Here is a 15,972-nt window from a genome sequence, read left to right as displayed (position 1 = left end):
AGATTGAACAGTAATATTACCGTTAAATGATATAATAATTATGCTATATATTCATATAGCATATAATGTAATATACTATTAAGTAAATAAGTATTTTTAAAATAGTAAAAAAACAATAGAGAACAAATTAAGTTAAAATTATAATAATTAGTGAAATGTTATTTTCACAACTTTAAGTTTAATTCACTTACTTATCTATTTCGTCTCCATTCCGAATTTCCGAGGAAGCCGCGTCATGGCCCTTGTATACGTATTTATACAAATACATTACGCTCTTCACAGTAGAGCACACCTCAACGTTTATGTGTGCGTCATACTTAACCAGCAAGTACGGGTTGTACGGGACAACAAACTCATTGCCGACAGGGTGACCTCTGACGTTTGCCACAAGTCTGTAGTAAACCCAATGCACCTGCATGGTGTTATACTATATTAGATTACATTATATTTAATTGGGATAGTTTATTAATACACCTGCATTATAAGCAATAGGCCAGAGATCAGAAAAACATAGTTTTTCTGTCGATTAAGTAATAATTATATAATTATAGGATATTGCTATAATTATATCATTTATATAATAGTTATATAATTATTTAATGATGATTATGTAAATCATCATATCACTCTAAAATAGACTACTAGTCCCTGCATGTCATTGAGAACTCATATAATACGAGTAGAGTATTTAGAAGTAATCAGAAAGGTAGTACTATTCGAGAAGGTAGTTCACTCCAATGTAAGACTATTGCTCGTCGTGGACTTTGTCACAGCCACATCGCCGCGAGTTTACGGTCATTCCCAGTACTTGTAACTTTTACATAGCAGCAAGCTATTTTACTTTTGTTTTATATTATTATTTCATGTTTTATGTTGTTTAACTTAATAAACATTTACTTTATTTCAATTAAAACAACAAGTGTTTTAATTTTCAACACCTACCTTTCTCACAACAACTCAAGCTCAACCACAGAACGTGCTACGTCGTTTAAATAATTAATTTGTACGAAGTCGCAGTGTCCTGCACAGCGATCACTACAAGTCCATTGTTCGGTCTGCGGTAAGTCGGGTAACCATTATCAGAAATGTACAGAGTCTCTTCACTGTATTCTTTGTTATACTTCTTTGAACAACTGTTGTCCAACATACACGGACTGTTGCGGTTGAGTTGTCCACACGGTCCGTGAACCATGTGCGATTGCACTCTGTCAAATAGTCGTCTTTCGGTAGGCACACACAACGTTGTCGACGTCGTCAGCAGTAAGCAACTTGCTATCCTCGTGCAAGATGATTAGTATGTGTGCGTGTGGAAGACCACGTTTCTGAAACTCAACTGTATACACATAAGCAGCTATGTTACCAAACACTCTATTGACCGTTATGTCATGCATTAGCTCCTTTAGTTTTGCATGGAACACCCTCGCCACCAAATCGGGCCTGTCGTTTGCCTTCAACCAACATGGAATGTTGTCTACTATTTCTGGCCACTTGGGGTTACAAGTAAACGTTATGAATAGGTCAGGTTTTCCATACTTACGCACAATAGTCATTGCGTCGTGGTAACATTGTTTCATGTACCGAGGACCACCTACAAACGTCGATGGTAGAATCGTCCTGCGGCCTACAGGGTTGATTTCGGCAACGTGGAGCTGTTGGTTTATGTGGTCCACAAGGCCCCGATATGCATCAGCAAAAAGCGCTCTCTGATTGTCTCGTGTGTAGCGCAGATTGTTCGCTTCCATACGGACGTATTGATCACACACAAACTGCTGCAATAAAAAACCACCTGCATGCAATAAACTAAATGTATCACCTTCATTCCCATTGCTATTGTTTCCAGTGTATCTAATGGCCAGACGGTAACATACAAACTCCCTGATGGTGTTACGAACCCGAACCGTGTTTCGGCGGTTGCCCTCTTGTAGTAAGTTGTAATGCCATCCGGTTTCTCCGTACGGGAAGAACAGTGGATACAACATTGGACCCGCATGAGACGAACTTGCTGATATGCTTTGCATCCGGTGATTTGGGTTAACCGGGTTGGAGTCATAGATAACCAGATCTAGGTTTCCTGGTGGTTGACCATCTTCACCAACAAAGACGACAGCTACCTCGTTCACATAAGCAGCTGGTTGATTGTATCGCCGTGGATCATTGTTTGGGTCGGCAATTATGTGCATGGTCACCCTTCTCGGTTGTAACATGGGATTGGCAGCAGCAGCATCTTGTTCCCTCTGCCATACTTGTCGCATATTTCTGTAACAAAATAATATTAAAGCATGTGTGTATCTTGTATATATATTCACGTAATATGTGTACAGTATATATATGAACATTTTCATGTAAATAATTAATAGTATAATTATAGTTATTATCTGTATGCTTGGTTGTATTGTATGTATGGTGTATAGATAAGGTTAGTTTATAGTGTACATCATGTTTTATGAAATTTGTTCAATCATACACTTGAATTTTCGGTATTTTCGCTAAATATTCTTATTAGAATTGTGGATGCAATATTAAAAATTGTAAGTATTGTAAGGTAAAGTCACTCAAAGCCATATGATGTATCACTTGCATGAAAAATAACTCAATAAGCTCTTATTATAGTTAACCATATGCAAGTGTAACCTGAACAACAGTACAGCACAGTATTAATTATGTTATGTATCATTGTTGAACGGTAAATTTTGTTAAAAAAATACATTACTTGGTATAATAAAAAAATTAAAAGTAAAAATAAGTATAGAGCTATTAAGTCAAAGTTTTTTTTGATACAATACACACTGTATATATATAATAATAAAAGTAAAATAAAATAAACAAAATATTAATCAACTACATTACACAAGTGTATTAAGTCTTGTTACGATATCCTAATATGATATGGGAATAGTTTGAAATAATTAAATTAAAACTTAAAAAATTGGTTTCTTAATGAGTGGTAATATAAACTACAAATATATATAAAATGTTACACTACAATTTACACGAATGTTGTGTTTTCAATGAAATATTAACTACACATGACTACAATAGTTATTAATATTATTACTTATTAATTAATTAATTAATGTGATATGTGTTTATATGTGTTTATTTTACTAAATATATATTATTAATATATTACTCAAAAGTCACTGCGAATGGATTGATTTGCCGTAATAGACTGTCCAAGTCTGTAAGCAAGTTCTCCAACAATGGGCTTGTGCTTGGTTGTTGTGCCATACGAATCTGGTTGGCTGACTCGGATTCAATGAAATATAACTCGCAGTATTTCGGTTGCATCAGTTCATTCCTGACAACGTCATTACTAATTCTGCGGTACACCTGCCCGTGTACAGTGAACACTCTCGGTCCCGAACCTGGTAAACGTCTTGGGTTGAGGTCAGTGGAGAACGCAGCAAATGCCAGTGTGTTGTTGTACCGACGGATTTCTTTGCGAAAATGTTTAGCTACCTGTGAATCATCTATCAACAAACGAATTAATAACTCTGGTGGTTGACCCAACACACGCTCTCCTGTAACGGCCATTTGACCGTTATTACAACACGTTGTAAAATGATTTCTGTTTACACGTTCGCAAGAGAAATGACGGGCACCACATTGCGTGCAGACGGCATCCAATGGTCCAATGTCATGGCGCTCTGGAAGTTCATATTGAATGCCAGCCAGACGGTCTCTCATGGGCACGTGCGCTCTGGGAACACCCGGTGGAATCGGCACAAACTGTAATTAAAATGACAGTTGTAAAAGAAAAAACTATAACCAATATTCATTATAGTGTATGAGATATTTACTGACATCTTCATCGACGCCTGGTAGTAAAACGTCAAATATATCCCTGAATTCAAATACTGCCTCTGCGTCAGCAGGCAGTAAATCCACAAACTCAATGTCACCTTGTACCACTTCCTCGGGTTGCAATGGGTCTTCTTCATTTATGTCCATCATTACCTCATCCATTTGGACTTCAATAATTTCCACCTCTATCTCGTTGTCATCAGGGATAGCCACGTCCACTTCTTGTTCGTTGCCTAGAGCCGCAATCTCCAAGACCGGTTGAACTAACTATATCATGAAAGGAGGTCAGTTTTAATGTGCGTACAATAATATAAGTTTATGTTATGTATAGTGAAAAAGCATGAATTAATAATAAGCATATTGTATAAAATTATCTCACCGCTAGGGAATCTAATAAATTGCAACACATTAATATGAAATTTGAGCATATGAAATTGCTAAACCTACTATTTGAATGTAAAATAAAAACCTATTATTTAATAAAAATATTGTTATAATAAAACTATAATAGAACCATATAATAAAAATATAAATTTTATATAATATATTTTTATAGTGTAAAGTGTAATGTATAATTTATTGTTGTCTTGCATAACATTGAAAGTGTTATTGGAACTGTTCATAATAACTGTTCGATCATGGAACGGTTTCCTTTTGGCCAAATTATATATATCTCCTCGGGACACCACAGGTGTGGCAAAAGATAAGGTGTCCGTTACAAGATAAAGTTGTGTCCGGCAAGCTCCCCCCTCCGCTGTTTGGTGACAGCTCGTCTGACCATGGCCGAACCGCCAGCCAGCCTGGCGTCTATGTCGGTCCTCTCTCAACGGTTGACCTGAGAGCAACGCGCTCGTTCACCTTTGATTTTTTTGCGTGTCGCAACCAACAAAACCTCGTGTGATCACAAGGTGTCATTTTTTTGCCACTTCGAAGTTTTTTTTCTAATCGAGTGTGCTCCACGATACTATGTAAATTGTGTTGAAATCGACAACAGAGAGGTTGTCAGCATCAGCAGCAGTCGTCGTCTGCATCAATAAAATTATCAGTGTCTATTGCTGTCGCCATTAACCTGCCACCATCAGCTACAGTCGTCGTCTGTACCAAGGAGCCAGGTTGTCCAGCGCCGTCGCCATCAGGTCATATATATTTTCACCCCGTTCATATATTTGCCCACTCGTGTTCAGTGGCCAGTAAAATTATTATCTGTATACTATTACCTTAATGCCCAATTATTATTATTAGTGTTCGATTGCTTATTATTATATTTTTTTTATACCTGTGGCGTCGAGGGTCTTTGAACTCAAACGCCTATTATATTTTATAAGCGCACATTATTATATGTGCAATTATTGTTATTAGTTTAGTATATTATTTCAGATGTTAATGTTTTGGGCGCCCGCATATTATTAATTATTGTTCATTACGAACCTTTTCATATATATAATTTATACGTAATATATATATACTGTACGCTAGTCGTTGCAGTGATATTGTTATACTTAAAGTTTGAACATTCTGTATATATATTTATAAGCTGGTCACCCGGTCCTTTTGTCTATCACCTGCGCTAGTCGCGGCAGAAAACTGCATTCCATCGTAAGTTCTGTCGCGGCAAAAACAATAACAGTTAACACACACACACATATATATATATATAATAATATATAATAAATTATTTAACTCACTAAAGATGGTACTACTCTTGGTAATAAACGGCGACGAATTCTGCCCAAAGCGTAGTCACGACCAGGGACAAAATGTCTCGAACACAGTTTTGAGTTGACAAATATCTGTTGAGCATACAAACCATTGATCTCGGCGAACAACACCCATTGACGTCTCTGCTCGTCATTCGGTGGAAACCTAATTTAATCAATTTATGAATATTCACAGTGTATGGCTAGAGTAGTAATAAAACATTATTGTTATTTGTTAGTTGTCACATGTGCACAGACACTCCATCAAGACCACTGTCGTTACCACAGATCACACATATTTTCACCATGGTGATGTGACTAAAAAGTGACATTTTAATGATAATCGAAAATGTTATAACTAATAATTAAATGTATTAATTAATATATGTATATATAAGTAGTATAGGTAGGTAGTAAAAAACGTAAGTTTATACACTCGGCGTAATTATATCGTACCTATGTTATCAGTGGTGATAATAGATTAACACGGGAATCCCAATAGTTTTGTGTTATTTTTAGAAAAACTTTGAATATTAACGGTACATAATGTACATTGAAAATAATTTTTACGAAATGTCATAAATGAAACGCATAAAGAAAATGAGAAAAAAAATCAAATAGGAATACGACAAATATTCACGTTGAAAAAGTGCGAGGTACGAACGTAGAGAATGTCGTTGACCACATCGACCGACGATCCCGGAAAAGAACTTGAAAATAATAGAACACATTAAGTTGTAAATAAAAAAAAAAGCGGCATCCTCGAAATCACATCCGGACTTTGTGGTAATACGGCCAGGTAGTAATTCGCGTTGCATTCTGAATTGGACGACTATAAATTATAATGCATATCCCTGTAATACTCGGGGCGGATGCGCTAATTAATTAGCTTATATGAATGATAGAAATTGTACTTACCGGTCTGTAAAACGTCCAACGAAGTTAAAAAAAAAAATTATATATATGTACTAAAAAAAGTACAGAAAAAAGTGTAAATTTTTGTGTACGTAAAAACAAACGTGTTGCATGAACGTCAAAGAAAAGTTGCCTGATGCAGGCGCACCGGACCCAGGTCCTCAACGCTTTTCGCTCTCCACTCCGCCACAACATGGCACCAGTATTACCAAATATTAAATACCGCACATAATATAATTTAATTAATATTACAAAGGATATTATTAAATATTAATTGTCAATCGTCGCTGATGGATAGACTGATGGACCAGACTTGCGGTTATTTATAGTACCAATAATACCAACCATAAATGCGTAATATGCAATGGAACAACGAATGTCTTACGGACGCCATTCAATTTGAATTGTTCATTCGAAGTGAGTACACGTATTAGTTATTATAACCTTTTCGTGTGTATTTTTTGTTTGTTTTTAGGTTAAGTGAAATATGTCATTTTACTTAATTAATAATTTAAAATATTAAATGTTATAGATAATGTTCAACATAAATATTAATATTAAAAAAATTAATAACATAAACGCCGACCAAAAAAGCGGTCAAAAAAGTATGAATATCAAAAATAATGAACATTTACAACGTTACCTATACACTTTTATTTTTCAGGATGCTATGGAACAGGATGGCTGTGGCAAAAAGGGCCATTTGGCCCGTGATTGTACGTATATTTTGTAATTATATATATTATTAGTATTATTGGACGTAAGCAACAAATCTTCCTAAATTATTAATAATAAGATCTGTATTTTTAATACTTGTTGTCCAGGCAAAAAGCAGAAGAGGGAAAGACGGCCGATAAAGGGCAGTGAGTGCCGGTCGGGCGGTAGTGATCGCGGTGGGGGCTATAAAAAAGCACCCCGATCGCCCGAACGACGGTCCGGGGCGTCGTCTCGCGAGCGGTCCGAGGTTCGTCGCTCGCGCCGCAGCTTACCAGCACCGGCACGCGAGCGGCGATCCGCGGCACCGTCTCGCGGGCGGCGATCCCCGGCGCCGTCACCACAACGGCGGCCCCGGTCCGTACCGAGAAGTCGGAGCTCGGTGGTGGCGGACCGTGTAGCCGCTATGGTCATCGACGTAAGTAGTACTTATTTATTATTATTAATTAATATTTGTTAAAAATATAATTTAAATACATTGTTTACAGGACAGAAAAGGATGTCCAAACAGTAAGCAATAATTTTTTTTTTGTTTGCATTTTTATTATTATTTTTCTAAATTCTAAATTTGTTATATTTATTTTTTCAGAATAAATAAAATATAATCAATATATTTGTATGTGTTTTTCTTTAAGAATTTTCCTGATAATTTGTATGTGTTTTTCTTTAAGAGTTTTCCTGGTGTCTATATTTATATTAATATATAATATGAGTATCTAATCTAATAATTAAATAATAGTATCAGTTGTAGTAGTGCAACTTCAATGTATCATATTTGTAAAGGAAAGTATAAGTTCGATCAAATTACTTACATTACAATTACAGGTATTTGTGCAGCTAATAGGTTAACCTAATAATAATAATGATATGTTAACATGTGTGTTTTAAGTACCATTATACTTATGTTGAGTGTTGGCGCAGTTGGTATTGTTATAGGTATTTTTTATTTTTTGGAAGTAGCATAAATAATTAATACATTTATGTATGTTTATTCAGCTTATTGTAATATTAAGTATATTATATTATATTAATTAATTTTAAAATATATAATGCAATACAATGTAAAAAATAAAATTAAGCAGTATAATTATAGGTAATAGGTATTGGTTAATTTACATGAGCTATTGCGTATAATACATTTAATTTTTTTTTTTTTTAATTTCATTTTCACATAAAAATGATGAAAATAGAAGAATTTTAGATTCTGAACGAAGTGATGAATGTATTGATTTTACAATGGTGTGTGTTTTTTTGTTTTTGTGTCTGTGTACAGCATAACTAGTCGAAATAATGCTCCAATTTCAAACTATGGGGGTGGTTTCCGATGTAAAAGTAAATATCCTTGGTGCATTATAGAGGTAAAAAGTTAACATTTTCCAACAGTTTTCAAAAAGCCTAGGATATAATTTCTAGTGGTTGGTGAAAAAGGTGGTTTATGTTTTAATGGCCTGAATACAACAAAATTTAAGTTCTTTTATAATAATTGTAAGCTAAACTTATGAAAAACCTTGTATTAAATTTTCAACTCTTAGCTACCTACTTATACAAAAATTTTTATGAAATATACCTACAAAATAATTTGCAAGTATTCATAGTTTTGACAAATTTTCGTCAAAATTTGAACTTCAAATGCTAATAGAAAAAAATTGTGCCTATGTATTCTTATAATTTTTTAATCACTATAATAATAACTTATGAGGAACTTTGCATTAAATTTTCAAGTATTTTGATAGGGCCAAAAAGATTTTATCGACACATAAAAAAATTGAAAATTTCAGTTGTCTATAAATAGCTCAAAAAAAGTCAAAATATTTTGAAAATTAAATCACGTAAAGAAAACGCGAATCTTAATAACTGGTAAAATGTTCAAGTATCTAGGACTTATACTTTTTGAATAATAACAAATATTTAAAATCGTTTGAGGATAAATCGTTATCGTTACGCTATTTCGTTAAAATTTAAAATTCAAACGCACTTAAAATTTTTCCTATAATGATGCTTCGAGTTTTCTTTATAGATACTTTAAGGTAAACTTATGGAAAACTTAGTGTTGTATTTTTAATCCTTAGTTATAAACACAAAAATTTTTATGATTTTTCAATTTCAAATATTTCGAAAATATTCATAATTTTGACGAATTTTCGTCAAAATTTGAACTTCAAATGCTAATAAAAAAAAATTGTACCTATGTATTCTTATAATTTTTTAATCACTATAAGAATAACTTATGAGGAACTTTGTATTAAATTTTCAAGTATTTTGATAGGGCCAAAAAAATTTTATCGAAACTTCAAAATTATTTTTTCAGAAAAATTGAAAATTTCAGTTGTCTATAAATAGCTTAAAAAAAGTCAAAATATTTTGAAATTTAAATCACGTAAAGAAAACGCGAATTTTAATAACTGGTAAAATTTTCAAGTATATACGACTTATACTTTTTGAATAATAACAAATATCAAAAATCGTTTGAGGCTAAACTGTTATTTAACGCGGTTTTTGTAAAAATTTAAATTTCAAACACTCATAAAAATTTTTTGTCTGAATCCGGTAGAGTTTTTTTTACAGATATTTGAAGAAAAATGTATGGAGAACCTTGTACCAAATTTTATGATTTTTCAACTTCAAAATTACTTTCAAATTTTCGCGTTTTCGACAGATTTCGTAAAAATTTGAACTAAAAACGCTTATAAAAAAAAATTGTGACTAACGATTTTTAATTTTTTTTAGCTACAATAAAAAAAACTCATAAGGAACCTTGTATTAAATTTTCAAAACTTTTTGGTCATCCAAAAATTTTTTATCGACACTTTAAAAAAAATTTCTCAAAAAATCGAAAATTTCAGTGGTCTATAAATAACTCAAAAAAATTTTTTGAAAATTTAACTATATACGGATACTACTGACATTAACATTTGGTGAAAATTTCAAGTATTTTCAGTGATTAGTTTTTGAATTACAACCATAAAAAAAAATCGATTTGGTCGAAAACTGGTTTTGCGTAAAAATTGCCGTTTTTCCGTAATTTTTTTTTTGTTTTTCTCGATTTTTTTGAAAACTGTTGCAAAATGTTAACTTTTTACCTCTATAATGCACCAAGGATATTTACTTTTACATCGGAAACCACCCCCATAGTTTGAAATTGGAGCATTATTCCGACTAGTTATGCTGTACACAGACACAAAAACAAAAAAACACACACCATTGTAAAATCAATACATTCATCACTTCGTTCAGAATCTAAAATTGCTCTTTTAAATAATTATATTGTGTAAAAAAAATTGTCAATAATAAATTATAATATTCATGCAAATAAATATAAATTTAAAAAACGGTTGCGATTTTATACAAAAAAAATGTCAATAATAAATTATGATATACAATATACATGCAAATAAATATAAATTTAATAAAAAGGTTGTGATTTTATAAAAAAAAATGTCAATAATAATAATTTAATAAATTGGTTGATTTTTTAATCCTACTTTTTTCACATATTCTAAACGATTTATTTCACCATCCTGATATTTCTTCCATTGTACAATTATTTCTTCGTGAGATACCCTTAATTTATTGTTAGGAGGAGAGTTCATAAATAAATATGTTTCACTTTGTAATTTTAATAATACATCAATTACTATATGGACGGAACAATGAGCCAAATAAAATTGATCTTTTTTAAATGTCGATGATATGATTCAGCTGCATTTGTAGTTCGTATAACCTCATTATCCGGAATTTCAGCCCAAATTTTTGGTGGAAAAATACTAGAATCAATGTATATTTCTAAAACGTAATCACTAAATTTTAAAATTGTTTGATCTTCGGGCGCGATAGACATTAAATCTGCAAAAGCATCAGATACTTCGGTGGACAGAAGAAAAGCCAAACCAAAAAAAGACTTCAACCAAATCCCTATTTCAGAGTTCTTCATGTATTCATTTCGAAGACCCAAGATTTGAATTTTCCGAAACAACGATTGCCCTAAATGAAATTTACAACATTTTATTTTTGAATTGGGAAAAACTGCTAAAAATCCATCATGTGCTGCTTTTTCAAAATCAACTAGGAATATTTTAGGAGAAAATTCTAAATTATATTTTTCACACAATTTTTGTATGTATTTCCACATTGATTCATAGCAATTTGAAGTTTTACTTGGTAGTAGACAGTAAATTAAATGTAAATATCTTCCACAGCTATAAACATGTATCGTATATAGTTGGTAAAAGAATTTCGGACAAACATAAAATGTACCATCGGCAACTAAAAGTGAACTATTGTGGCACATGTATTGGATATTAGATTTAGTGGTCAGAAAAATGATTTTGCTTTCTGTATCTACGTGACAAAACGTTTCGTTCCTATTAGTAAAAATATTCCGGTTACTAACTTGATTAATAGCTTCTTCCAATGATTGAGTCGTTGTCGGCAATAATTTACGTCGTTGTCTGTACATTGAAACTCGAATATTTCCAATATCATCTGAAACCATTGCAGTATTTTCAGCAGCACACAACTCGTGACGCATAATTTTCATTAGGTCCGTTATATTTTCGGTTGCTTTTCTTTTACAATTATTGCGCAAAATATGACACTGGGCATCATGATCGTTCACCATTTCGTGTAAATGCTCACCATTAATACTAACAATTGTAGTCATAGGTTTATCCATTTGTATTCTAGCAGAACATTTTTTTTTTGGTACACCTCAATGACACATTACCACTGGCCATTTCTCGTAAAAATCTATATATTTGCTCTTTAAACAAAATACACACTACGCCTTTATTCGTAAAAGTTTTTGTAAAATTCATTTTAACGAATGATGCTTACACGAATGCGTACAAAGTAGGTACTAACAATATTTTATAAACTTATAACACAAAACTGCCCACACACTGTCTATGTGACAATCTATCGTAATCAGATATATAATCTAATTGTCGACATTTGTCGATTAAGATTAAACATTTGGAGTTTTTGAACAATATAGTTCTAAATTTAATATCTGTTATTTAACATATATTAACCATGGCACACAGGTACCAAGGATTTTGGCGCTTTTGTACGATACGACTTTAGTTTTTCTTATCTAATTTTGGCGCTTTTGTCTTCCACCGGATTAAGAATATTTGCAATTACAACTTTGACTTACCTAACTATACTTGTACCTAACTTTTTCAGAGGCTTTTATATTATGAGACATATCAATTTTATATGTAGTGTGTGTGTAAAAAATGAAGAGTATGCCACCATATATTCCTGTATAATTCCGTATAATTCGTGTGTAATAAAGCTTATATTAATATTAATTGTCTATTTAATATAACGTTTCCCAAAGCAACGTACACTTGAAAATACAACAACATATTTTAATATAACAAACAGCCGATAAAAAACAATAAGATAAAATAAGCACACGTGACGCATTTACTGCCAGGATGATAGTAGGTGTAAAATGGGGCTTCTGGAACCTAAGCAGCCCTCTAAGCAGCCGCCGCCGATTTTGTCTAAGCAGCCGCCGCCGCCGCCCCCCGCCGCCGCAACCGTCCCCGCCCCCGCCGCCACCACCGACCCCACCACCACCGCTGCCGCCGTCCCCGCCTCCGCCACTTCCATCGCCATGGTTATCATATTATTGTACACGTACTATATTACCGTATATTACCGTATATTACCGTATATTCAACAGTTATCATGCGCAGAACTATTTTATCATATATTCAACAGATAACGCTATCTATCCTTGTTGTTGTTACCGGCATATTACCATTTGAAAAATTATAGTATAACAAGCATGTAGAGTCTTGTCTGCATTACAAACAATAGTATTATTCAATAATCTAACATGTTCTGACATGCATACTTTAAACCTGTAGAAGAAATCCCTACCATAAAATATACATGTGAGGGTTTCAAAATCTGAAATGAAATCAGTCTATCACCACTCTTCGTTCGATTAAGTGCGTTGTTCTGTGATTAAATTTTTGAGTATGGCTGGTTCGATTGAAAACATGCGTGCTGTTTACAAGAAGAATGTTTTTACATATGTGCCTCCGTCACCACCAGCTAACCTAATCGATTGCAGTAATTTTTTCCTTGATTTTTCATCTCGCAAGTTTTTAAACATCGGACTCGATCCGACAGATGAATTCAACACCGTGATTCACATTATAACACCATCACGTTTTGTAAATATTTCCGCCGATTTTCTCAAACGTATTTTCCGACTTATGGGGAACATTTTATCATTTATACTTGAACAACCACAAAAGTATAAGCGTAATTTATTTTTGGATTCCGATTCAATTACAATATCTAGTATGGTGTACCAAGGAGAGAATATGCTCATTATAGAGTCTAAAATTCAAGACGGATGTCGCATACTGTTAAATCGTAACGACTTATTAAAGTTACAAGATTTAGAGTGGTCAATTTTCGAGATCATCGAGAGAAAAACCAAAATCGTTAAACCGCTCGTAATACAACAAATTAATCAAATCGCATCATACTTAAAAACAAATACCAAGGTTGAAACTAGAACGCTTGAAGATATGACAATTCGCGTGAAAAACATTAACAACATTTGCATTGCAACACATGTAAATGACTACAATTTCACAAGTCAGCTTCAATTACATGCAGCTAAACATATCGCACAAAGATGGTTGGACGAATTAGAAAAAGATGAGGTAAGAAAAAAAATATTTTTTTTATTTTTCTCATACCAATATTAATATATTATATTTTATAGGGATACGAGAAACCTTTTTCACCGCCATCATTTTACACTATATTTAATGAGGTAATATAACAAAACCTACTTTATAAAAAACAGATATTTTAATATTTCATGTTTTAGGAAATTCTTTCTGATATCTCCCCTCCATCACAGACAAGCTGTACAGACGAAAACGATGGACCATACGGCCCGCAATACAATACTTATACAGACGAAAACGATGGACCATACGGACCGCAATACAATACTTATACAGACGAAAACGATGGACCATACGGACCGCAATACAATACTACCAACTCACTACCCAAAAGACGACACACTGTTTAATATACTTTTGTGTAAAAATATTTTTGTATAAAATTTGTATAGTATTTGTGTAAAATAAAAACAACTCAGTTATTTTTTTTAAAAAAAAGTTTTCTTTTTATTTATTAATAATAAGGTATAAAAAATATTTACAAAGTAAAAATAATATATTTACAAGGTATAAAAAAATAATTACAAATAGAAATAATATACATATTTATGTATAAAAATTACAGTTTTCTAACATCACCGCTAAACGGGTTATAAGTTATAATCTGATCATGTAAAATTAAACAATAAGCTGCAGTTTTCTCAGGAATAACCGTATCCGTTTCAAATTCTACTCGTAGGTCTATGGTCGATGCTTTTACGTTATCATTCTGATGCGATAAATCGACAACGACGATTGGAACATATGTTTGAAAAACATTTTTTGATAACAATGGTTCAGAATAATCTCTCTCGTAATACGATTTTTGAAAGTCTGTATAGGCTTTATACAGTAAGCTGATGGTATTATTTTTAAAATCAGCACGAAAGTCTTCATATGGAAACACTTCAGAATTTAAGTGTACCTTAAGATTTTTTAGTTGGCAGTGGTCAAAGCGCCCAGCATCGTTTTCTATATTTTTTTTTCTATCTGTTTGTAATCCAAACAAAATAAATCTAGGTTTTTCAAGCAAGCTGCTAGACTTTATCGTCCATGAATGTGAAGTATTTCTAGGTAGTACAGGATATTCACATAGATCCCAGGTTCTGAACGCACATGATAACGTTTTACGTGAATCTATCACTTTCAACAGTTTTAATTTTTCTTTATCATTAACTCTGATTATAGGCATCTTCCATATCACTTTAATCAATTCAATCGTAATTTTTTTATTTTTTTCAACGTTTTCGGGGGTTACGGTTTGCGTCATACGTAATGCGTCTAAATCGGTAGACGAGCGATTTAAAATCAGTTGTTGATTGCAATTTAGTAATATTTTTTTATAATCTTCGCAAAATCCGAATAAATGTTTTAGAGGTATACAACCGGTAAATACATCGTTGCTCATAAAATTTTTATTATCTTCGCCGTCCAAGCCCGAGTCCCAAGCACAATTGTCTAACGTATTCAAGTCACTTGGTGTATATGAACAGTATGCTTTCAGGCAAGACGAGACTCCGGGTGATTTCAATTTTTGTATTTCTATTCCGTTTATTTCATATCGCATTTCGGAGAATAAAAATGCCAAACCATTATTCGAAAAACGTACGTCTCCTTCAGAATCTAAAGGTTTTCTTAGCTTTCCTTCAATGTAAATATAACTTTCACACGGTAGAGTGTAAGATTCCATATTTTGAATATTTATTCTAATTTCATCATTGTATGAAAAAGACGTGTTTGAATACGGTGTGAACGAATGATATTGCATTTGAGTTATTTTACAATCGTCGACATAACCGGCCGTTACATCTAAATATGTGTCATCCATTATTGTAGTGAACGAAGAAAATCCAAGTTATTTTTCGTGAGCTTGAACTCGTTGTTTTTCGGTTTAGATATAGGTGTTGACTTCTTAACTGCAGTCACTTTAATGACGGGTTTTTTTATTGCAGTAGTATTTATATTAAACTTGAGCGCCATCTTATCCGTGTGTTATTTGTAATCGAATCGTAATTGGTTCACCACGTAAATTTATCAATCGATCTTTATGATCTTTTAGTATGATTTCAACTTTACTTATAGAAGTAGTATTAAGACCATAAAAAACTAAATGTCTAGGCACTTCAACAATTTTATAGCTC

At 32.8% G+C, this 15,972-nt stretch overlaps 5 protein-coding genes across 5 annotated transcripts; 2 read left to right on the top strand and 3 right to left on the bottom strand.

Annotated features, from left to right (window-relative positions):
* Positions 1-187: 187 nt before the first annotated feature.
* LOC126551939 (uncharacterized) lies at positions 188-1,192 on the bottom strand. Its single transcript, XM_050206331.1, has 2 exons — positions 1,037-1,192; positions 188-412 (listed from the first exon to the last, which is right to left on the bottom strand). The coding sequence occupies exons 1-2, from the start codon at positions 1,190-1,192 to the stop codon at positions 188-190; spliced, it is 381 nt and encodes a 126-aa protein (XP_050062288.1).
* A 191-nt stretch (positions 1,193-1,383) lies between these two features.
* LOC126552650 (uncharacterized) lies at positions 1,384-3,724 on the bottom strand. The gene is made up of 3 exons (XM_050207359.1): positions 3,131-3,724; positions 1,538-2,256; positions 1,384-1,487 (listed from the first exon to the last, which is right to left on the bottom strand). Exons 1-3 carry the CDS (start codon positions 3,685-3,687, stop codon positions 1,384-1,386), a joined length of 1,380 nt encoding a protein of 459 aa, XP_050063316.1. The 5' UTR covers positions 3,688-3,724.
* A 3,362-nt stretch (positions 3,725-7,086) lies between these two features.
* Positions 7,087-7,651, top strand: LOC126552649 (serine/arginine-rich splicing factor 7-like). The gene is made up of 3 exons (XM_050207358.1): positions 7,087-7,132; positions 7,241-7,548; positions 7,619-7,651. Exons 1-3 carry the CDS (start codon positions 7,087-7,089, stop codon positions 7,649-7,651), a joined length of 387 nt encoding a protein of 128 aa, XP_050063315.1.
* Positions 7,652-12,859: 5,208 nt separating this feature from the next.
* LOC126551920 (uncharacterized) lies at positions 12,860-14,266 on the top strand. Its single transcript, XM_050206313.1, has 3 exons — positions 12,860-13,822; positions 13,885-13,935; positions 13,993-14,266. The coding sequence occupies exons 1-3, from the start codon at positions 13,124-13,126 to the stop codon at positions 14,200-14,202; spliced, it is 960 nt and encodes a 319-aa protein (XP_050062270.1). The 5' UTR covers positions 12,860-13,123; the 3' UTR covers positions 14,203-14,266.
* Positions 14,267-14,411: 145 nt separating this feature from the next.
* On the bottom strand, positions 14,412-15,659 carry LOC126552648 (uncharacterized). The gene has a single exon (XM_050207357.1). The coding sequence runs from the start codon at positions 15,657-15,659 to the stop codon at positions 14,412-14,414; it is 1,248 nt and encodes a 415-aa protein (XP_050063314.1).
* Positions 15,660-15,972: the final 313 nt, after the last annotated feature.

This window comes from Aphis gossypii, chromosome X, assembly GCF_020184175.1.
Source record: "Aphis gossypii isolate Hap1 chromosome X, ASM2018417v2, whole genome shotgun sequence".
Classification (NCBI taxonomy): Eukaryota; Metazoa; Arthropoda; class Insecta; order Hemiptera; family Aphididae; genus Aphis; species Aphis gossypii.
This window is presented reverse-complemented; position numbering and strand designations above follow the sequence as displayed.